The sequence below is a fragment of the Zosterops lateralis genome (genome assembly GCF_965231275.1).
Source record: "Zosterops lateralis genome assembly, chromosome: 6".
NCBI classification, from domain to species: domain Eukaryota; kingdom Metazoa; phylum Chordata; class Aves; order Passeriformes; family Zosteropidae; genus Zosterops; species Zosterops lateralis.
Window position 1 is genome coordinate 39,535,405 of NC_139761.1, and position 17,341 is coordinate 39,552,745.

General features: G+C 40.9%; 1 protein-coding gene across 11 annotated transcripts in view; it reads left to right on the forward strand.

Moving 5' to 3' along the window:
- Positions 1 to 17,341, forward strand: part of MADD (MAP kinase activating death domain) — a 68,760-nt gene that overhangs the window by 17,694 nt on the left and 33,725 nt on the right. For 3 of the 11 annotated variants that reach the window (XM_083862913.1, XM_083862915.1, XM_083862920.1), the window contains exons 4-19: positions 2,028 to 2,331; positions 2,668 to 2,799; positions 4,052 to 4,165; positions 4,845 to 4,925; positions 6,094 to 6,150; positions 6,895 to 7,073; positions 7,696 to 7,931; positions 8,294 to 8,450; positions 9,415 to 9,518; positions 10,344 to 10,537; positions 11,125 to 11,456; positions 12,101 to 12,240; positions 13,463 to 13,564; positions 15,472 to 15,531; positions 15,991 to 16,093; positions 17,138 to 17,324. In XM_083862913.1, coding sequence (XP_083719039.1) covers positions 2,028 to 2,331; positions 2,668 to 2,799; positions 4,052 to 4,165; positions 4,845 to 4,925; positions 6,094 to 6,150; positions 6,895 to 7,073; positions 7,696 to 7,931; positions 8,294 to 8,450; positions 9,415 to 9,518; positions 10,344 to 10,537; positions 11,125 to 11,456; positions 12,101 to 12,240; positions 13,463 to 13,564; positions 15,472 to 15,531; positions 15,991 to 16,093; positions 17,138 to 17,324 — 2,482 coding nt within the window. Of the gene's footprint in view, positions 1 to 2,027; positions 2,332 to 2,667; positions 2,800 to 4,051; positions 4,166 to 4,844; positions 4,926 to 6,093; positions 6,151 to 6,894; positions 7,074 to 7,695; positions 7,932 to 8,293; positions 8,451 to 9,410; positions 9,519 to 10,343; positions 10,538 to 11,124; positions 11,457 to 12,100; positions 12,241 to 13,462; positions 13,565 to 15,471; positions 15,532 to 15,990; positions 16,094 to 17,137; positions 17,325 to 17,341 lie in introns of all 11 variants that reach the window. The other 8 variants (XM_083862912.1, XM_083862919.1, XM_083862922.1 and 5 more) reach the window with 4 other exon arrangements.

Below are 17,341 nucleotides of genomic sequence, written 5' to 3' on the forward strand. Positions count from 1 at the left end.
GAAGTTAGAAGCCGCTAAGAAATAACAGAGAGAATTTCCACTTGGAGCAGGGGGGAAATTATGAAAATGTGCTTAACAAGCTTATGAAACAGTATGAACTTCAGCGTGGGAGAGAAAAGACTAGAGAAGCAGGATCAGCTGAAATAGGTCAAAGTACAGTATTTGAAGGAGAGAGGGAGGAGAGGTAGAAAACAAAGTAGTTGTCTAGGAAACATGGGAATGGTTGGTGGTAATAGCAAATTGACAGGAACTTGGTGTATATTTAATATAAGGTAGTAATCTTAACGTATCTGCTGTTATAGTGTTGAGTATGTAACAGAAGCGGCTGTACTGTGGGGTATGGAAAGAACAATGTTTTTATATATTTCTGTCAAGCATGTGTGTCTGTGCTACTGTGCCTGACACCTTCATTCCAGGATGATGTTTTCATTTCTAATGTGCTAACTGAATAGAAAAAGTATGAAATGAATCTTTGGAGAAGCAGGGGATTATCTCAACAGTTTCAGGGACAGGACTGTGAGATAGTATGTAATTTGAGTTAAGTAGCTTGGTACACTCTAAATTAAACTTGTCAAAAGCAAAAAATGACAGGATTATAATTATTATAATTTTTATCTTTCTAAGCTCTTTACATTTTTCATGAAATGGAAAATGTGTCCTATTCATAGAGCAGTGGCCTACTTCTTGCGCTACTGCCCTGGAATAGTTCGAGGAGAGTGTTCTGGGCTAGTATGACTGATTCCTATGTTAGCAGATTTATCACTTGAGGATGGCAAGAGAAGGAATATTGAGCATACATCTCTGGGAAAGTAAAGCAGCAGGTTTGAGTTACAATGTAGTTTTCTTGTGGTGACCTGGAAAAGTAGAATAGTTTTGACACCTGGCAGAGTAAAGGTGAAACTGAATCCTTTCAGCTGGCAAAAAGTGGAGCACACCTCTTAGCAGCCTCATGTCTTGTGCATGACAAGTAGCTGAAGGATGAGTGGAGGATGAGAAGCATCACAGTTCATGTATCATGTACTCAGCATAATCTCAAATTGTCCTTATTTTGAGCCATCCAAATGTCTCTAATTATTCTGTCTTTGTGAAGCTTCCAGTGTCGTAATCTCTTTTCATTTTTTTTTTAAGTTGTGAACTGTAAGATAGAACCTCCAATTTGAACCCATAGCTTTCTAAGGGATCTGTTACAGTAACTCAAGATATTTATCAGGCTGAAGTTATTTGGAGAATGAATACAGAAGGTTTGCAGCCTTCACTATGCTACAGGCTAAAGGGCTGAAGTGGACAAGACTGTGCTTTCCTTGTCAGATCCAGTTTTGAAGCTCTGAAGGCCCTGAGGAATGCTCTACACGCATTTTGGCCAGCCTATCTATGAGCTACAGGTTTGCAGATTGCCAATTTAGGGTGTGGAAAACTTGCTACTTATTTTGCTAAGGTACCTAAATGTTTTCTACACGGCTTTCAGAGGTTTAGATAGAATAGATCCATTGTTCCCATGGGTTATTGAGCTCTTAGGAACAATACAGTGCAATATAGGACAGAATGATGAAGGGTATTTTATCATACCAAAACATCTGTGAGCTCTTGGATGTGGCATATTTTTATTATCTCAAGTTTTGATTCCTATTCTTGCAAAGGTTTGTAGACTGCTAGAAGCAGAGTCCTACAGTCAGTCTGCTGCAGTTCTGGATGAGATAGGAGAGTATCCTGTGTACCTGCTGAATTTCAAGTGTGAGGGTGATGAGGGTTCTTCAGAGATCTGGACCTGACTGAATCCTTTAAATGTGTGAATGAAGTCTGAAGTGATATACTTGTGTTGATTCCTGCCGTAGAAAGATTTATTCTTCCTCACATTGTGGGTTTTGTCAGTAAGCTTAAATGCCTGTCTTCCATTCCTTTGTGTGATCAAATGTTTGTTAGTTGCCTCTTTTAATCCTTGGTGGTCTACCCTTTCCCTGGAAAAGCCTTGTGGAATGGCTGTCAAGCCAAGTTCTTGGCGTGTTAACCTTGACCTTCTCCCTGTCCAGGGATACCATGTGGCGGATTTTCACAGGCTCCCTCCTGGTAGAAGAGAAGTCGAGTGCGTTGCTTCACGACCTGCGGGAGATTGAGGCCTGGATATACCGGCTGCTCCGCTCCCCCATGCCCATTGCTGGGCAGAAGCGGGTGGATGTGGAAGTCTTGCCGCATGAGTTGCAGCCAGCTTTGACCTTTGCTCTTCCTGATCCATCCCGCTTCACTTTGGTGGATTTTCCATTACATCTGCCTCTGGAGTTGTTGGGAGTGGATGCCTGCCTGCAGGTGCTAACCTGCATCCTTCTGGAGCACAAGGTAAGAAGGGAAGAGTTGATCTTAGATGAGTATGTAGGAAGTTCTGCCCTCTTCAAAACCAGGGTAGGCTGGATGTGTAGAACAGCTGTCTCTCTCCACTTCCTGGAATGAATTTTGGAGGATGAGGGGAATAAATAGCTCCTTCTGAGGTTCCTGCTTTGAAAAGTTCTGTTCTCACTCAAAAAAACACCCGAAGCTTGTTTTCAGACAGATTAATGGAGGGTTACCCAGTTCACGGCCATTGGATTTGAGTCTGCAGAGATCACAGAATCTGTGGTCTTTGTATACACCTGAGGGGGGTTGCTGCACTGCTAATGGGAGTTTCTTTGGTTGCAGGTTGTATTGCAGTCCCGAGACTATAATGCACTTTCAATGTCTGTGATGGCCTTTGTGGCCATGATCTACCCATTAGAGTACATGTTCCCAGTGATCCCTCTGCTCCCCACCTGCATGGCCTCTGCAGAACAGGTACATATTTTTCCTTTATTGGTCTTTCACAATAGATGTTTCTATGATGTCTAAAACTCATATAGTTGTAGTCCTTTTTTTGTTCCCTGTCTTCTCAGAGATTGTATCAAAGTCTGCCTTGCAAAGAACATTGCTTGAGTGTGACTATTTAAATCATAGGTAACACCACTTATGTAGAACATTTTCAGAGCACACTCAGTGAATGGAATGATTCAAAGCAGTAGTTCACAAACAATGGACTAAATGACCATAGATTCACAATATTATGATGATATTTACCCCCCTCTAAACTGAGTTTATTATTTACCCCCTCTATTAAAGTTTGTCAAGGAGAGTCCAGAGTAATATTTAAGGATGCTTTAGGGCTCTTTGATTGAGAGTTCAGTAACTATTGCCTGCAATCTCAGAAATATGAAGAGCTGTGTTACTTCAGCTGGGAGCTTGGGTTTTGCCAATAGTCAACTCTCTGCAGGAGCTCGTTAGTCTGTTTGGAAAGATGGAATTCAGGCCATCTTACTACTTCAGTGCTATCTTGCAACTGATGCTGCAGGTTTGTTCTTGTACCACTTCTTGGAGGTGACCAGCAGTTCTTGATTAATAGAATCAATTAGCCTCCCAAGCCACTGGTCTCTAGCTGCTACGTGCCTAGCTGATTTAAACCTTTTTCCTGTGCTCATTCCCTTGTTAGAAGCAACCTGAATTTCCCCATAGTTTTTCTACATACATCTGAAAAAAATATGTCTATCTTGTACTTCTTAGATATGTTATTATTCTGAAACCAAATTACCACTAAAAGCATAAAGGTAAACTCCTTGTATGTGCCTATTTACAGCAGGACAGACTCAGTTTGAGCTGAGGATATATTCATCCATGACTTTTTCCTTTTCAGCTTAGGCTCTTACTCTGAACATTTTTGGGTTTTTTTGGGCCATTACAGAAATGGCAAGCTGTTTCCAAAGAGGCATGTAAATTATGTTCTGGGTGAGAGTGGGGATATGGAACATGGGAGATGGAAATGTGTCTTCTCCCAGATGAAAATTGAGGCTTTCTGAGCAGGAGCTTTTATTTGGGGTTTTTTTCCTTTTTTTTTTTTTAATGCTTCCATCGTATGATATTAATTATTTATTTACCAATGCCTTTTGTGTTGTCTACTCTGCTATAAACATACTGTAGTCAATAAATAAATACTTTGGAAGAACATGATGATATCAAATGCAGATCTTGTCCTTAGTGAAGTCTGTCTTTTTCTCAGTTGCTTCTAGCCCCTACACCTTATATCATTGGTGTTCCAGCAAGTTTCTTCCTTTACAAACTGGATTTTAAAATGCCTGATGATGTATGGCTTATTGACCTGGATACCAATAGGGTAAGTGGCACCCATAAAAACATGTGGCTTTGTTTCCAGGAACTGTGTACTGTCACCAGTGTACCCACTGAGAATTCAGTAATACCTGGCCTCTGTCTGCCTTTGCCACTCCCATCTTACACTTCAGGATTCTGTTCCTTGTTGTGTCTCAAGGTCCCCGTGTCTTTTGCATTTGGCATCCTTTTTCAGTTAATTGATCTGGCTATACCATTAGGAGGTAAATCCTCAAGCAAATGATAGAACTTTCTTCTTGACTAATTGTCAGACTGTGTTTTATAGCCCTGCCTAAGAAACCAAATCTGTTAAGAGCCTTCCCACAGCTTTGGTTGTCATGATTCATGTGGGGCTATGTATCTCACTTTCTACAACGGTAGGAGCAAGGCTAATTCAAGGAAAATGTGTATAACATCACCTACTTGATGGAAAGTGTGGATTGATTCAAACTTCTTGTTTTTGTGGTAAATGGTAAAGTAACTCCACTGTTATATTGTAAATAATAACAGCCATAAAGAAGTGAAAAGCAGGTGTCTGTGGCTGAGATCATAGGGTTTATTTAATACTTACTTTACTTTTGTGTCTTTCATTCCTTGGTGTTTGGAGTGCTGCAGATTCAGGGGATTCTGTTTTGGAAATGATTGCAGTGTGGGAATTTTTAATCTGTTGTTGTGCTTAATTCCAGGTGATTGTTCCCTCAAATGCAGAATCTTTGCCAGCACTGCCAGAACCAGAAGCTTCAGAGCTGAAAAAGCATCTGAAACAGGTATATGCACTTTGGGGAAAGGACTCAGATTCAGTAGAATGTAGCATATGTAGTGTTTCCCAGCTCTCCTGCTGTAGTGGATAAGAATACAAGTCAGTGAATGTAAAGCTGAAATGTCCCTGTACACAGCAGATGGTTTCTTATTTTTACTGTTGTTTGGGGCTAACTTGTTTCCAGTTGATGCAGAAAGTTCCAGATTCCTCCTTTACATTTGCCATGTGGGCTTTAAACTCTGACTTGATCCATCAAGCTATGATCATCTTTGTTTCCCCTCCATTTACAGATCTGTGTGTGAAGTGTCAGTCTCTCCTCTCAGGTCCTGCTAAGCCATTAATCAGCTTGGGTCATCCTGGCTGATCGTGTCAAGCAGGTTTTATCTCTTTATTTCTGTTTTCTTTATGCACGCTGCATGCAGTACCTAAAGGTAAAGTGTGTTACTAATGTGATGAGGTTTGCTCTTTCTCTTTCCTCATAGACCAGGAGAGCAAAGTGTTTAACCTCTCTGATATCCCAGTACCTGCTGTCAGCAGAGATGGAAGTGATGTGTTGCCTGGAGTTTTGTTAGATCAGCCTTCCCCCCACTGCTGCCTCACCCCCTTGCAATTTCAGGCACTGTTTAGCAAAACTTTCTCACTAGTGCAAAGGCAAGCTCAAGTATCAGAAGAAAAAATTGCAATTATTTTGAAGACATATTTAAAATTCTCAGAGTGTTCACCCAAATTCAGCTTACATCCCCCATGTATTCCTATGGACATAGTCATTAAGGGTTTGCCATTGGCAAAGGAATGCTGCTGGTACAAAGTAGACAAATTGTGGCCCATGTTACTAAGGTTAATACTTCTGTGTGCCTTCGGCTCTTAGAGTCCATAAATGAATTTCAGGATATCTACTTTTAAACTGCTGTAGAAAGTTCTCAGCTGCACCATTAAGGACAATAGGCTTGCCAGTTTCCAAAGTGGCCAGATATGAATGTTTGGGGGTGGGGCAGTTATACCTCCTTTCTAAGATGTGCCTATTTTGTGGTCCCTTTTGTTTTCCTCTCATTTGTGATATTTGGTAGTAATAGATATTTTTTTTTCCTTCCATCTGTTTCTCTGTGGTCATGTGTTCGTCTTGGCTCTGATGGGCTGCTGTGGTGTTATCATATGATCTTCCATCTTGCCTCCAGTGTCTGGTTAGCATGACTGCAATCACTCAGAAACAGCTGCTCACTCCTGACAACAAGGTTCTTTATTTTATTCTTTTTCCCTCAATTTTCCATTTTACCCTTTTCCTTTGGAGTTTTTTTTGGTTTGTTTCTTTGTTTTGGTTTTATATATTTATTTATTTTTTAAATGAAAAGATGAAGCCTCAGTGGGCAAATGGGAAAAATGAGGAAGATTTAAGATGGATATGGGTGTCCAGGGCTGATTCACCATTTGTGTTGCCCCTTGAAGACTTTATGAAGGTTGAAGAGGTAGCTTTATGGACAGATGAAGACTTCATTAAAATGCAAAGTGGAAGTTTTCAGGGGTACAAGTAGAGGTGTCTCCACATTTTCCTGGAATATCATATTACTGGTTGAATAGCCACCTTTAAGGGCAAGTTTCAAGGCCTCTAGTTCCCAAGATGTATTCAAATTACACATGGAAATAACCCTACAAGCAGTAGAGTTATGCAGTGCCATACTACTAGTGGTCTAGTGGTCCAGTTAGGACTATCTGTTTACATGTCATGAATGATCTAGCAAAGTGAAATTCTGTGCTACTCCTTGACTGGGTCCAGGACTGTTTCAGCATTGAGGAGATCATTTTGACAATCAACATAAAGGAGGGCCTGGAGGTACTTGTTGACTCAGCGTGGAGGTGGTTTAAGGCAAATTAATGGAGCATGCATAATTGTTGCAATTGCCTAGAGGGCAGGGTAGCTCTGATCTTTTGTTCCTTAAATAACTGTTCTTGCTGAATGTGTGAATAATGTCCTTCAATAGGCCCTGGCCAGCATGAGTCTGAATACTCAGCCCATTCTTAATCTAGAGAAGTTTCATGAGGGGCAGGAGGTGCCTCTGCTGCTGGGAAGACCACAGAATGATTTGCAGTCTACTCCCTCCACAGAATTCAACCCTTTGATCTATGGAAATGATGTGGACTCTGTCGATGTGGCTACCAGGTGAGACTTAACAGGAAGGTAGCATTGAGTCTTCATGAAAGTTTGCACTTGAGGGCAGCACAAACATTTCCATGGGTGAAACAGCATCTGTCAGGTACTATTGTAGATTCTACTTGACATCATGTGGGGAAAAAGAGCAGTAATTACAGTGTTTATCTCATATCTATTACATACATGAACATAGCTCTGTATCTTGAGGGGGTTTTTTGCTTCTTGCATTTTCCTATAGGTCATCCACTTTACCTGGGTTTCTCAGTCTGATACTGTATCCTCAGTTTAAATCACAAGCCTTGAGCTACAGAAAAAAAAAAAAAAAAAAAAAAAAAAACAAACCTGGGGACTTACTTCTTACCTCAGCTAGTAGAAGCAAGAATGATATCCTTCACAGAGTGGGTGTTTGTCTTAAGATGATGAACTAGAACAAAGTGATTCCTTGGGTCTTGGTTTGTTTGGATTTTTCTTTTATTTTTTTTGCAAGACAGCTGTTTTCTAAGGAGAGTTAGGTTACCATTCTTCACAGGTTTAGAATATTGTCTATGGCATATCTTTTAAGTGCTCTCTTTCTTCTTTTTTGTTATACTCTGTGTTTTTATCTAATATATTGTTCTCTATTTCTTTCTAGGGTTGCTATGGTGAGATTCTTCAACTCACCAAATGTTTTGCAAGGATTCCAAATGCATACTCGCACTCTTCGTCTCTTCCCACGGCCAGTGGTGGCCTTCCAGGCAAATTCTTTTCTTGCCTCTAGGCCGAAGCAAACACCTTTTGCAGATAAGCTTTCCAGAACACAGGCAGTAGAATACTTTGGAGAATGGTCACTCAACCCTACTAATTATGCTTTCCAAAGAATTCATAACAGTAAGTGTTGGTCTTGCCTTTCCTGCACTTGGATGTAATGCAGGAACTTAAAAACCAGACATTCTGGGGAGGGATTTCATTTTATACCATATCAGTCCTGCTGGGAGGAAAATCAAGTTCAAGGAGTATTTTTCTCTTTTTATGTATGGCCTTGTGTGTTTCTCCCAAGTTAGCTCTGCTGTTGGCGAGTTGCTCCTCCAATTAATTTTACCTCTTGTTTGATTATGGAAAAGTCTGGTAGGCTTCTTAGAGTAATGGCTGTCCCTTTGTGTAAGACTCAGTAGAGAGTAGTGTCATTGTGAGTGAAGCCTTTGACACCAGTAAATGAGTTTGATTAACGCTCTGCTTGTTTTTTTGTGCAGACATGTTTGACCCAGCCCTAATTGGTGACAAACCCAAGTGGTATGCTCACCAGCTGCAGCCCATCCACTATCGAGTCTATGACAGCAATTCACAGCTGGCTGAAGCCCTGAATGTCCCAGCAGAGAAGGAAACAGATTCTGATCCCACTGATGACAGGTTAGTGGGGAACATGCCTGTAGTCACATAAGAGTTATTTCAGATTGCTGGACCTCTCCTACTTCTCATTTGCAGCCTTTTCCTGTAGCCTGCCAGGCTGTTGTGTCATTTCTGGTCTGGGCGGAATACTGACACTGAAATAGATTTTCTCAGTACTCTGTTATCACAGCAAACTTCTTAACCTTTTGCTAGTGTATTCATTTAATGTGATTTTCCATACTTACTTTCCTGTTTTCTTTTGCTACCTATATGCCACTTGACATTTATAATTTCCTCACGTACTAATTGTCTTTTCTTCCATGCTGTTCCTTCTCTGATTATTTCTGTTGTAGTAGTACAAATACTCCCACCCATCCTACCACTCTTTCAAATCTCTGTTCCCTTTCCATAGTTATGCAAAGCTTGTTAGTACTACCCAGTGCCTGTGACCACCTTGTGTGTTCAGTAAAATGAAAGGAAACTTTGTATAGTAGTTTTTGGCCATATTTCTTGGAGTTTTGTGTCTAGTTTTATTCCCTTTCATTCCTTGCTGCTTTGTGAGATCTTTCAGTCTTGGACTTGCACGTATTTTGCATTCTACACAACACCAGTGGTCTTAACACAATGGGATTTATCACTACTGTGCAAAGGAAATTCTTTTCGTTGTGATTCCCCGTTCCCTTGAAGTTGTCTTACATCAACAGACACATGTTTTGTGAATTAATACAGTATTCTCACTTAGGTTTGGCCTCATTAACTTTGCTAAGAGATTTTAAATGTCTTCCCATAACTATTCACATACCTGAAAGTTACATTTTTTTGCTCTTACCTTTCATGAAGCTGGCCTGTGAAATTAGTTTATAGCCACTGTAATATGAGATTTTTAGGAGGTCCATGAAAACAGTGCTGATTCACATCTTTAAAGTGTCAGCCTGCTGTTGCTTTGATGCTGCCACTCATCTCTCTCTCTCACCTGTTGCGGCAGTGGCAGTGACAGTGTCGACTATGATGATTCAAGTTCCTCCTACTCCTCCCTTGGTGACTTTGTCAGTGAGATGATGAAATGTGACATTAATGGTGATACCCCAAGTGAGTAACTTTTGCTTTTACTTTCACAAGGTCCACATAGGTTCCCTTTCCCAATTCATCTGAAGCACTTTGGGAAAAAAGCTTCCCCTAAATCCCTGAATCAGAACAAAGTATTGTTCCATTGTGGTCGTGCTCTGATGGGGGTAGACTGAAAAAGGACATTTCTTCTGCTTATAAACAACTTCCTCCAAAGGACACTATGAAGAGGAAGAACAGAAATAGGTGCTGCTGACCAAAACTGGTTCACTAGTCTGGAAACAACCTGCTGCTGCCAGTAAATACTGTGCAGTATGGACAGAAGAGTGTGAGCTCTATCCTGCCCCTGCATATTGATTCTCAATGCTAGCTGTGAGGTATTACTCTGTCCTAGTGGGAACAGAAAAATGCATTCTCTGTGGCTTATATGGAAGCTTCATAAACACTCTCTTTGTTCAATAAACTAGAGCTAGAAGTCCCAATATGTTTCCCATGTCCCAAGGACAAGAGGTAGAAATCATAAGCTGCAACAAAAGAAACTCTACTTGGACATAAGGAAAAGAACTTAATGCTTATTGTAGTTGAATAGGTTCCCAGGATCACTGTAGAATGTCAAGCCTCGAAAACTTTCAAAACTCAGTGGGACAAAGCCTGAGTAACCTGCTTTAATTTTGGAGGTACTCCTGCTTTGAGGAGAGAATTGGAATGGATGACCTCCAAAAGCCCTTTACAGCCTAAATTTTTATGCAAGTTGATTCTGTTGAGCAGTCCTCTTCTAGAGATATTTAGTTAGATGGGCAAAAGGTTGAGGAAGGCAGTGTTGCTTAATGAATAACGATGTGTTTGCAGATGTTGACCCCCTGACTCATGCAGCCCTTGGTGATGCTAGTGAAGTGGAATTTGATGATTTTCAAGAATATACAGGGGATCCTGATGAACAGATGATGGACAGTGAGAACTCCCAAGAGAATAACCAGCCTCGTTCAAGTTCCAGTACTACAGCCAGTAGCAGCCCCAGCACTGTGATCCATGGAGTGAATCATGTGTGTACTGAGATGAGTTCAGCCTCAAGATCAGCGTATTAGGATATAAAGAATGGGAGAATGCACGTGGTTCTTTTTGAGAAGGGCAAAAGCTAATAGGACTGTGACACCATGCACAGATTAAATTGCATGCTCACCCTGGACTTTCTGAGCAAGGTGGAGTTTGCTGGTACCCTCTTATGCTGAGATAGACCATTTCTGTACAAAAAGTTCCAGTGAACTGAAAAATGCAGCATTAGCAGAGAGAAATGGTCCAGGTTGGGACTGCAGGAACTGCTTTTACAGAGTCTGGAAAGACCTGATGTCTTTAGAGGAGCAGGGAGTGGGGTGGTGAAACTCATGAATTTCTGGTATTTTAAGAAGAATGGGAACATGGTAATGAAAAGCCATTATCCTGAGCTAACACTTACTACTCAGAGCTGTTTTAAAGGGGAGAAAGTCCCTAGAACAATGCACAAATACTGCAGTGTGTAAAAAATCCTAGTTTAGAGACGCAGATAGGAAAGATGGGGGGGTGGTACATAGCAAGCAGCAAGGACTTTGCAGATTTCCCAGTTTGAAATAATTGTTCTTGTCCTGCCCTTCAGTTGTATGTAACGCAAGTTAGCGAACAGATCAATGATTTGACTGGTCCACAGGAGGCAGCAGACTCAGCAGAAATAGAAGAGAAGTTGGCTGCTGGATTTTCAAACCATCTCTCTGCCTTGCCACTGCAACCAAGCTTTCCCAAGATAAGCTTGGATCGTCGTGAGAGTGACATCACAGCTGGCAGCATGGGCTCCTCAGACGGGGTGGTGAGGAAGCGAGAGTATGACAATCCATACTTTGAACCACAGTATGGTTTTCCTACAGAAGATGAAGATGATGAGCAGGAAGAGAGCTACACCCCAAGATTTAACCAGAATCTCAATGGAAGCAGGCGAGTCTTCCTTGTCTCCTGCCCTTCTGTACAGCACTTCTGGGGTTTCTGTCTGCTTCATGTAGTTTAACATTCATGCACTCAAATGTCTTTGCACCTGAGATGTATTGTTGATCACTTTCATTTAATATAGAAATGCTGTCAACCCTTCTAGTTTGAATAAAAGCACTTGCTTAATCCCTCAGTTCCTTACTTTTATGTAAGCAGTAGAAGCTATGAGAATTAACAGTTCTTTCTAGAACATTCTAGTTCTAATTTTCTGTAAACTGTTTTGGTAAATCTTTGTCCTTTGGGGGGAAAGATACTGCAGTGATTTGTGGCAATGGGTTTTCTTGTTACTCCTTTCAAACCAGAGTGAATTTTTCCTTTTTCCAGGCAGACCTGCAGTTCTGCCAGTGCCCTTTTGTAGACAAATTTTCAGCATGCCCTGAGAGGCTATAAAAGCCTGAATGTAAAGATGTTTCAGTTCTCTCCTTTTTTTTTTTCTTTTCCTTGTTTGGGTGTTTTCTTTCCCAGAAGGCGCAGGTAGTGTCATGAAAACTGGTGGGAGTGAGACCAACATCAGTCTCCCACAGCCATACAATGTATTGATTTGGGGCGGGAAGGGGGAATGCTAATAACAATTGTATTTAATTTCTTTAAAGGTCTCAGAAGTTACTCCGGCCAAACAGTTTAAAACTGGCCAGTGATTCTGATGCAGATTCAGATTCCAGGGCCAGCTCCCCAAACTCCACTGTCTCCAACAATAGCAGCGAAGGTTTTGGGGGCATCATGTCTTTTGCAAGTATGTACGATGCATTCATTAAGCTAGTTTTATTTATCATATCAGAGTGTATAGAGATGGAATAGAGGGATGGCTGATCAAGAGAAATGAGCTGGTTGTCAAATTGTTACCAGCTCTTCAGTAGTCATGGGGTCTTACTGACAGCTGCTGACAACTACTGCTTTATATATTCTTCAGTAAGAAGGACTTTGGTTTTGTGGTTAGCCACTTGAGTTGTATGGCACTTTAGGGCACAGATCAGAAATTGCTTCTGTTTCATTTAAACAAAGCATTGTGCCGTTTTATGAAATTGATAAAAAATCTTACAATAATGTGCCATCCATGCTGCCACGTTGTGTCTTTAGGTGCTAAATTCAAGTCCTGACTGCCTGCTTTCAATTATATTTAATAAAAAAAATCACAGGTGTGGAACACGAATCTAGAATCTCTTAATGGGTGACAGAAGACATGGCCACTTGAGTCTTGCACTACAGTAAAAAGCAGTGAAAGAAGGTTGTAGCACTGGGAAAAATATATTATATGTTTCTGGTAAGATGACTGTTACTAAAATAAGGCTATGAGAAAACAAGGAACCAAAGAAAATTGAAATAATATGTTGATGTTTTAAATTAATAACTTGAAGTGTTAATGAGCTCCTTTATCTAAATGTGATGCTTTCAGGCTGTCTGCAGGTTTAAGCCAATGATGATGCATAATTGTGTCCTTAAGATCTGCCTGTACCAGGAAGAATGTATGTTTTTTCCTAATAAATGAAAGGCTTCTGTTTCAAAGCATGGTTCCATGGCAGATTTACAGTGTTTCACGAGACACAGTGCACAGTTCTTGCTTCAGAGTTACATGTTTTGCAGATCTTCTGTCATCCTGTGTTCTCATGTGGCCCAGCCATTCATTTGCTCCTAAAAACAGGATCAAACTAGAAGGTAGAGCTAAGGTGGTGTGATCTAAGTGCAGGAAGACAGGAGGATTTTGCTGTTACATTTCAGACTCAAAGATCCAACATCAATTATTGTGATGTGAATGCCAAGGCTTATGTTTTTGTACTGTTTAGAATAATCTAAAGATGTGGTTGCAATGTAAATGAGATCATGTTATGGCTGTGAGACTTCTGGGTAATAAAGAAGAACTTAATCATTAAGGATCCGAAATAAGAGAATGAATTACAGGATCTTTGGGTGCGTGCAGTGAGCAGTAGGCATTTAATTGTTTTTGTCTTCTGTCATAGGCAGCCTGTACAGAAACCACAGCACAAGTTTCAGTCTGTCCAACTTAGCCCTACCAACCAAAGTTGGGAGAGACAAGAATACTCCCTTTCCCAGCCTGAAAGGTAACCATTTTTTCGCTTTGTCTTCTACAGCCTTTTCAGTTCTCTTGCCTTGGCACTCTGAAGTCCTACCCCTAACAGGAATCCTGGGAGTGATGCCTTTTGGTGGTTTGGGTAGTACCTGTGTTAAGGAGCAAGACAGTAAATTGTTATGATATTTCTCAGTCAGTCTTTTTCCCAACAGCTGGGCTGTGTTGGAATGGGAGAGTGTCTAGTCTAGGTCGAGTTAACAGATACAGAACAAAACCAACATTCATAGTGTATTTCGTTTTGTTTTATTTTTAAGTACTGAGTATAAAGAATGGGAACCAAGAGGGAGGTCCTGCTTTTGTACTGCCACTATCTTCATGCTTAGTCTTATGTAATTTATTAATGATGATGCTGCATTTGTAAATGGGAGTAATGCCAACCTCCCATGGAGACTGCAGATTACATGAGTTTCAAAAGTGTTTATCATCTTTTCAGATTGTTGAATAGAAAATAAAATTACAACCATGCTTTCAGTTCTATGAGAGTGAAGATCAATCCCTAGTATATGTGCACAATCTTTTCATTAGAACATCTCTTTGTCTGCAGTATCACTAGATAACGTGTCTGAACAGGCACTGAAGAAATGGCCCTCACACCATGGCTGTAGGACAGCCTGGTCATCCTTGTACCAAGTGTAGTGTCACAGGGGTGACTTGCACTGGTGTCGTAGGGTTGAGACCTTTTCAGATGCTATACTGAGGAGAGATTTTATTTTGCCTTTTGAGTTATTCTATCTGATTAGAACTTACTGCTTTTGTTTTAATGTGTTGATTTTTTTTTTCACTTATTTTTTCCTCCTCATCACTTTTATCGATAAAGATTACTTTAATCTGGAATTGGGAAGGGATGTGGATGAAGGTTGGTATGATGTTTTGCTGACCTTTGACCTTGTAGAAACAAAGACCAAAAGCTGGATTTTGAGTTTCTGCTTTGGACTTTGTTTTTGAGACAAGTAATCATTCCCTGTGCGTAAAATGAGGAGTAACAGGACTGGTAGGGTGAAAACACTAGCAGAGACTCTGCACAGCTGTTTTTTGACAACCTTTTACCAGTTGGTTATGTTTTCATGTCCAGTTGTACTGGATAAGAAACATGCTTCATGTCAGGGTTGTTTCCATGGGTAAACTTAATGACTGATTCCATGCATTGGAAGAAAACAGTGATGGGGTTTGCCATTCCACATTCATGCTTTGTGCCTCATCTTCTGCACTTTGGTGTTCTTTTCTTGACTATTTTAATCCTGTAGGGCCTTTAATATTACTGTGCAGATATGAGGATGGGATTTCCATGGAGTAGTTCAGTCTGTTTTATGCATGTGCAAGTGTGTATGAGTGTGTGTGTGTGTTCATTTACATGTGCATGCTGGCTCAATGGGATTCCCACTGGGCACTTTGGTGTTTTTTAAATGTTTTTGTCTCTGTTGTAGAAATACAAAGTTGCTGCATTAACTTGTTCTTGCCAAATGTGTGTTTCTAACTGTAATGGGAAATGATGCTGGGACTCCATTTCATTGCTGCTGTTTGACCACTTTCCATCTTCCTTTTTAATTTTTATTTCATGCACATCCATTGATATTTTTTCCTTGGTGATGCAGATGGTTTTTGTAGTGCCATTCAAATATATTATGTGCAATAATGTCCTTGAAGATGCAATACACTGTGGTTCCACGATGCCAAATTTCAAGTCAAGCACTATCTCTTAAGATAAGTTATTCTGGCCCTTGTGGTCTTGGGCTTTCAAACATCCTTCCTGCTCTAGTGTCATTTGGGTTTTATTTTGAGGGAGGGCTGGGAAGAAACTGGTAGTTGGATTCTTTTGATGCTGACAGTGGGGAGTGTAGATATTTCAGTACACTACTAATTGTATATTTTGTGTCCCAGTATTTGGGTTAAATACTATAATGGAGATTATTACTGAAGCTGGCCCAGTAAGCAATGAAGGTGGGTTCCCTACAGCATGAGCTGTGCATGATGTAACAATTTCCAGCATTCCCTGTGCCTGACTTCGGGCTACCTTTCTCGCTGGGTAACCAGTACCACATGATCTATACTAGTCACCCTCAATGCATTATGCTTTTACATATAGTGACTAATTTAAAGATGATTCTTGTTGTGGAACTGCATGCACAGCAGCCAAACTTTTCCTGCCTCTCACCTCTTGCTCCCATTACCATCTTCTCTTTTTCTCTCTGCATTACTCCCATTACTGTTTTCTGCCGATGTGTGATGCTAGAATATGATATACGCTGCTGCTTTTTTGGAGTTTCCATTTTGTTTGAAGTCTGTTACCTGTAATTCAAATAGGTGTGTTAGCCAACTTTAGTGTTGCTTGTTTCTGTCCTGGGATCAGATTGTTTTCTTCCCATCTTTTCCTCTCATTCTGTTTCCTCTCCTTTTTAGGAAACAGACGGGCCCTTGTTGATCAGAAGTCTTCAGTCATAAAGCACAGCCCAACAGTGAAAAGAGAATCTCCATCACCTCAGGGACGAACTAGCAATTCCAGGTAATATTTTTTCCTGCTTTTTAAGTATACAGTGTAGTTAGAGTGGCCTTATATCTGGCCAGTGTTTTCTCAGAAGTCTGGCTGTTGAAAACTAAATAGTACATTTCTGTTGCCCTAGATTTGGACATGTTATTACCTAAGAAGATTTGGTGCAGATGTCTTGCAGCTAATAGTGCACATGCTTATTTTTCTGTGCTCCAAAATATATCCTCCTTCTGTCTGAGATCCAAAATGTTCTAGGCTTCTACTTTAACTCAGTAAGATAATCTTTGTAACTGAGTGTTCTGAACAAGGTGATCTAGCCCAGTGGAGTTTTAATGCACCATGCAGGGGGATCAGCTGAGTCCAATTTGATTCCGTAAATTGCTGTGAAGTGCTTTTCTCAGCCTTGGGAAGGGGCTCAGAATGGTGTGAATAAGCATTTCCTGACCTGTGCCTGTCTTTTCTCCTCCCTTTCTTATGTAGCAGTCATGGGTAGAGTGGATTTATTTTGATCTACTGGGTTTGGGGGACAAGTAAGAGCAGTAACAGTTCAGACTGGGGAATGTAGCAGGTTGCACAGGAGTTTCCTTCTTCTTACCTTTCCCTCTGTGGCAAAAGAAGCTGAGTAAACATGTGCCACACAAAGCATGTGCCAAGGCTGTTGCAGTAATGCATTAGTAGGGCTGCCCTTGCTCTTTCAAAGAAAGCCTACAGCTGAGATGTGGGGGCTGTAGAAGAAAGTTAAAGCATAAAGGACTCCTATGGATTCTGAGGGGTGCTGTGAAAGTGAAGGGTAGAGTGGTACCAAGAGGAGCTAGAGGAAAGCCTGATTATGTCTTTTTATAGGATGTAAAAGACAAAATAAAGTATTTGATACTACACCCCTATGGAACAGAGCTTGAGCTGTGTGCAGTTATGTTAGCGTCAGACAAAGCTAGATGTCAACTACTGTTGATAAGGGAAGATGCTTCTATGTGTGCCCTGGCTATAGCTCTCTTCCCATGCAAGCCAATCTAAGCAGAGGGTGACTAACTTTTGCCTGCTTTCTCTTGAATATATCAGTGAGAACCAGCAGTTCCTGAAGGAGGTGGTACACAATGTTCTTGATGGGCAAGGTGTTGGCTGGCTGAACATGAAGAGGGTCCGACGTCTGCTGGAGAGTGAGCAGCTCCGTGTCTTTGTACTGAGCAAGCTGAATCGCACCATCCAGTCCGAGGAGGATGCTCGACAGGATGTCATACAGGACGTGGTCAGTGCTGAGCTCAG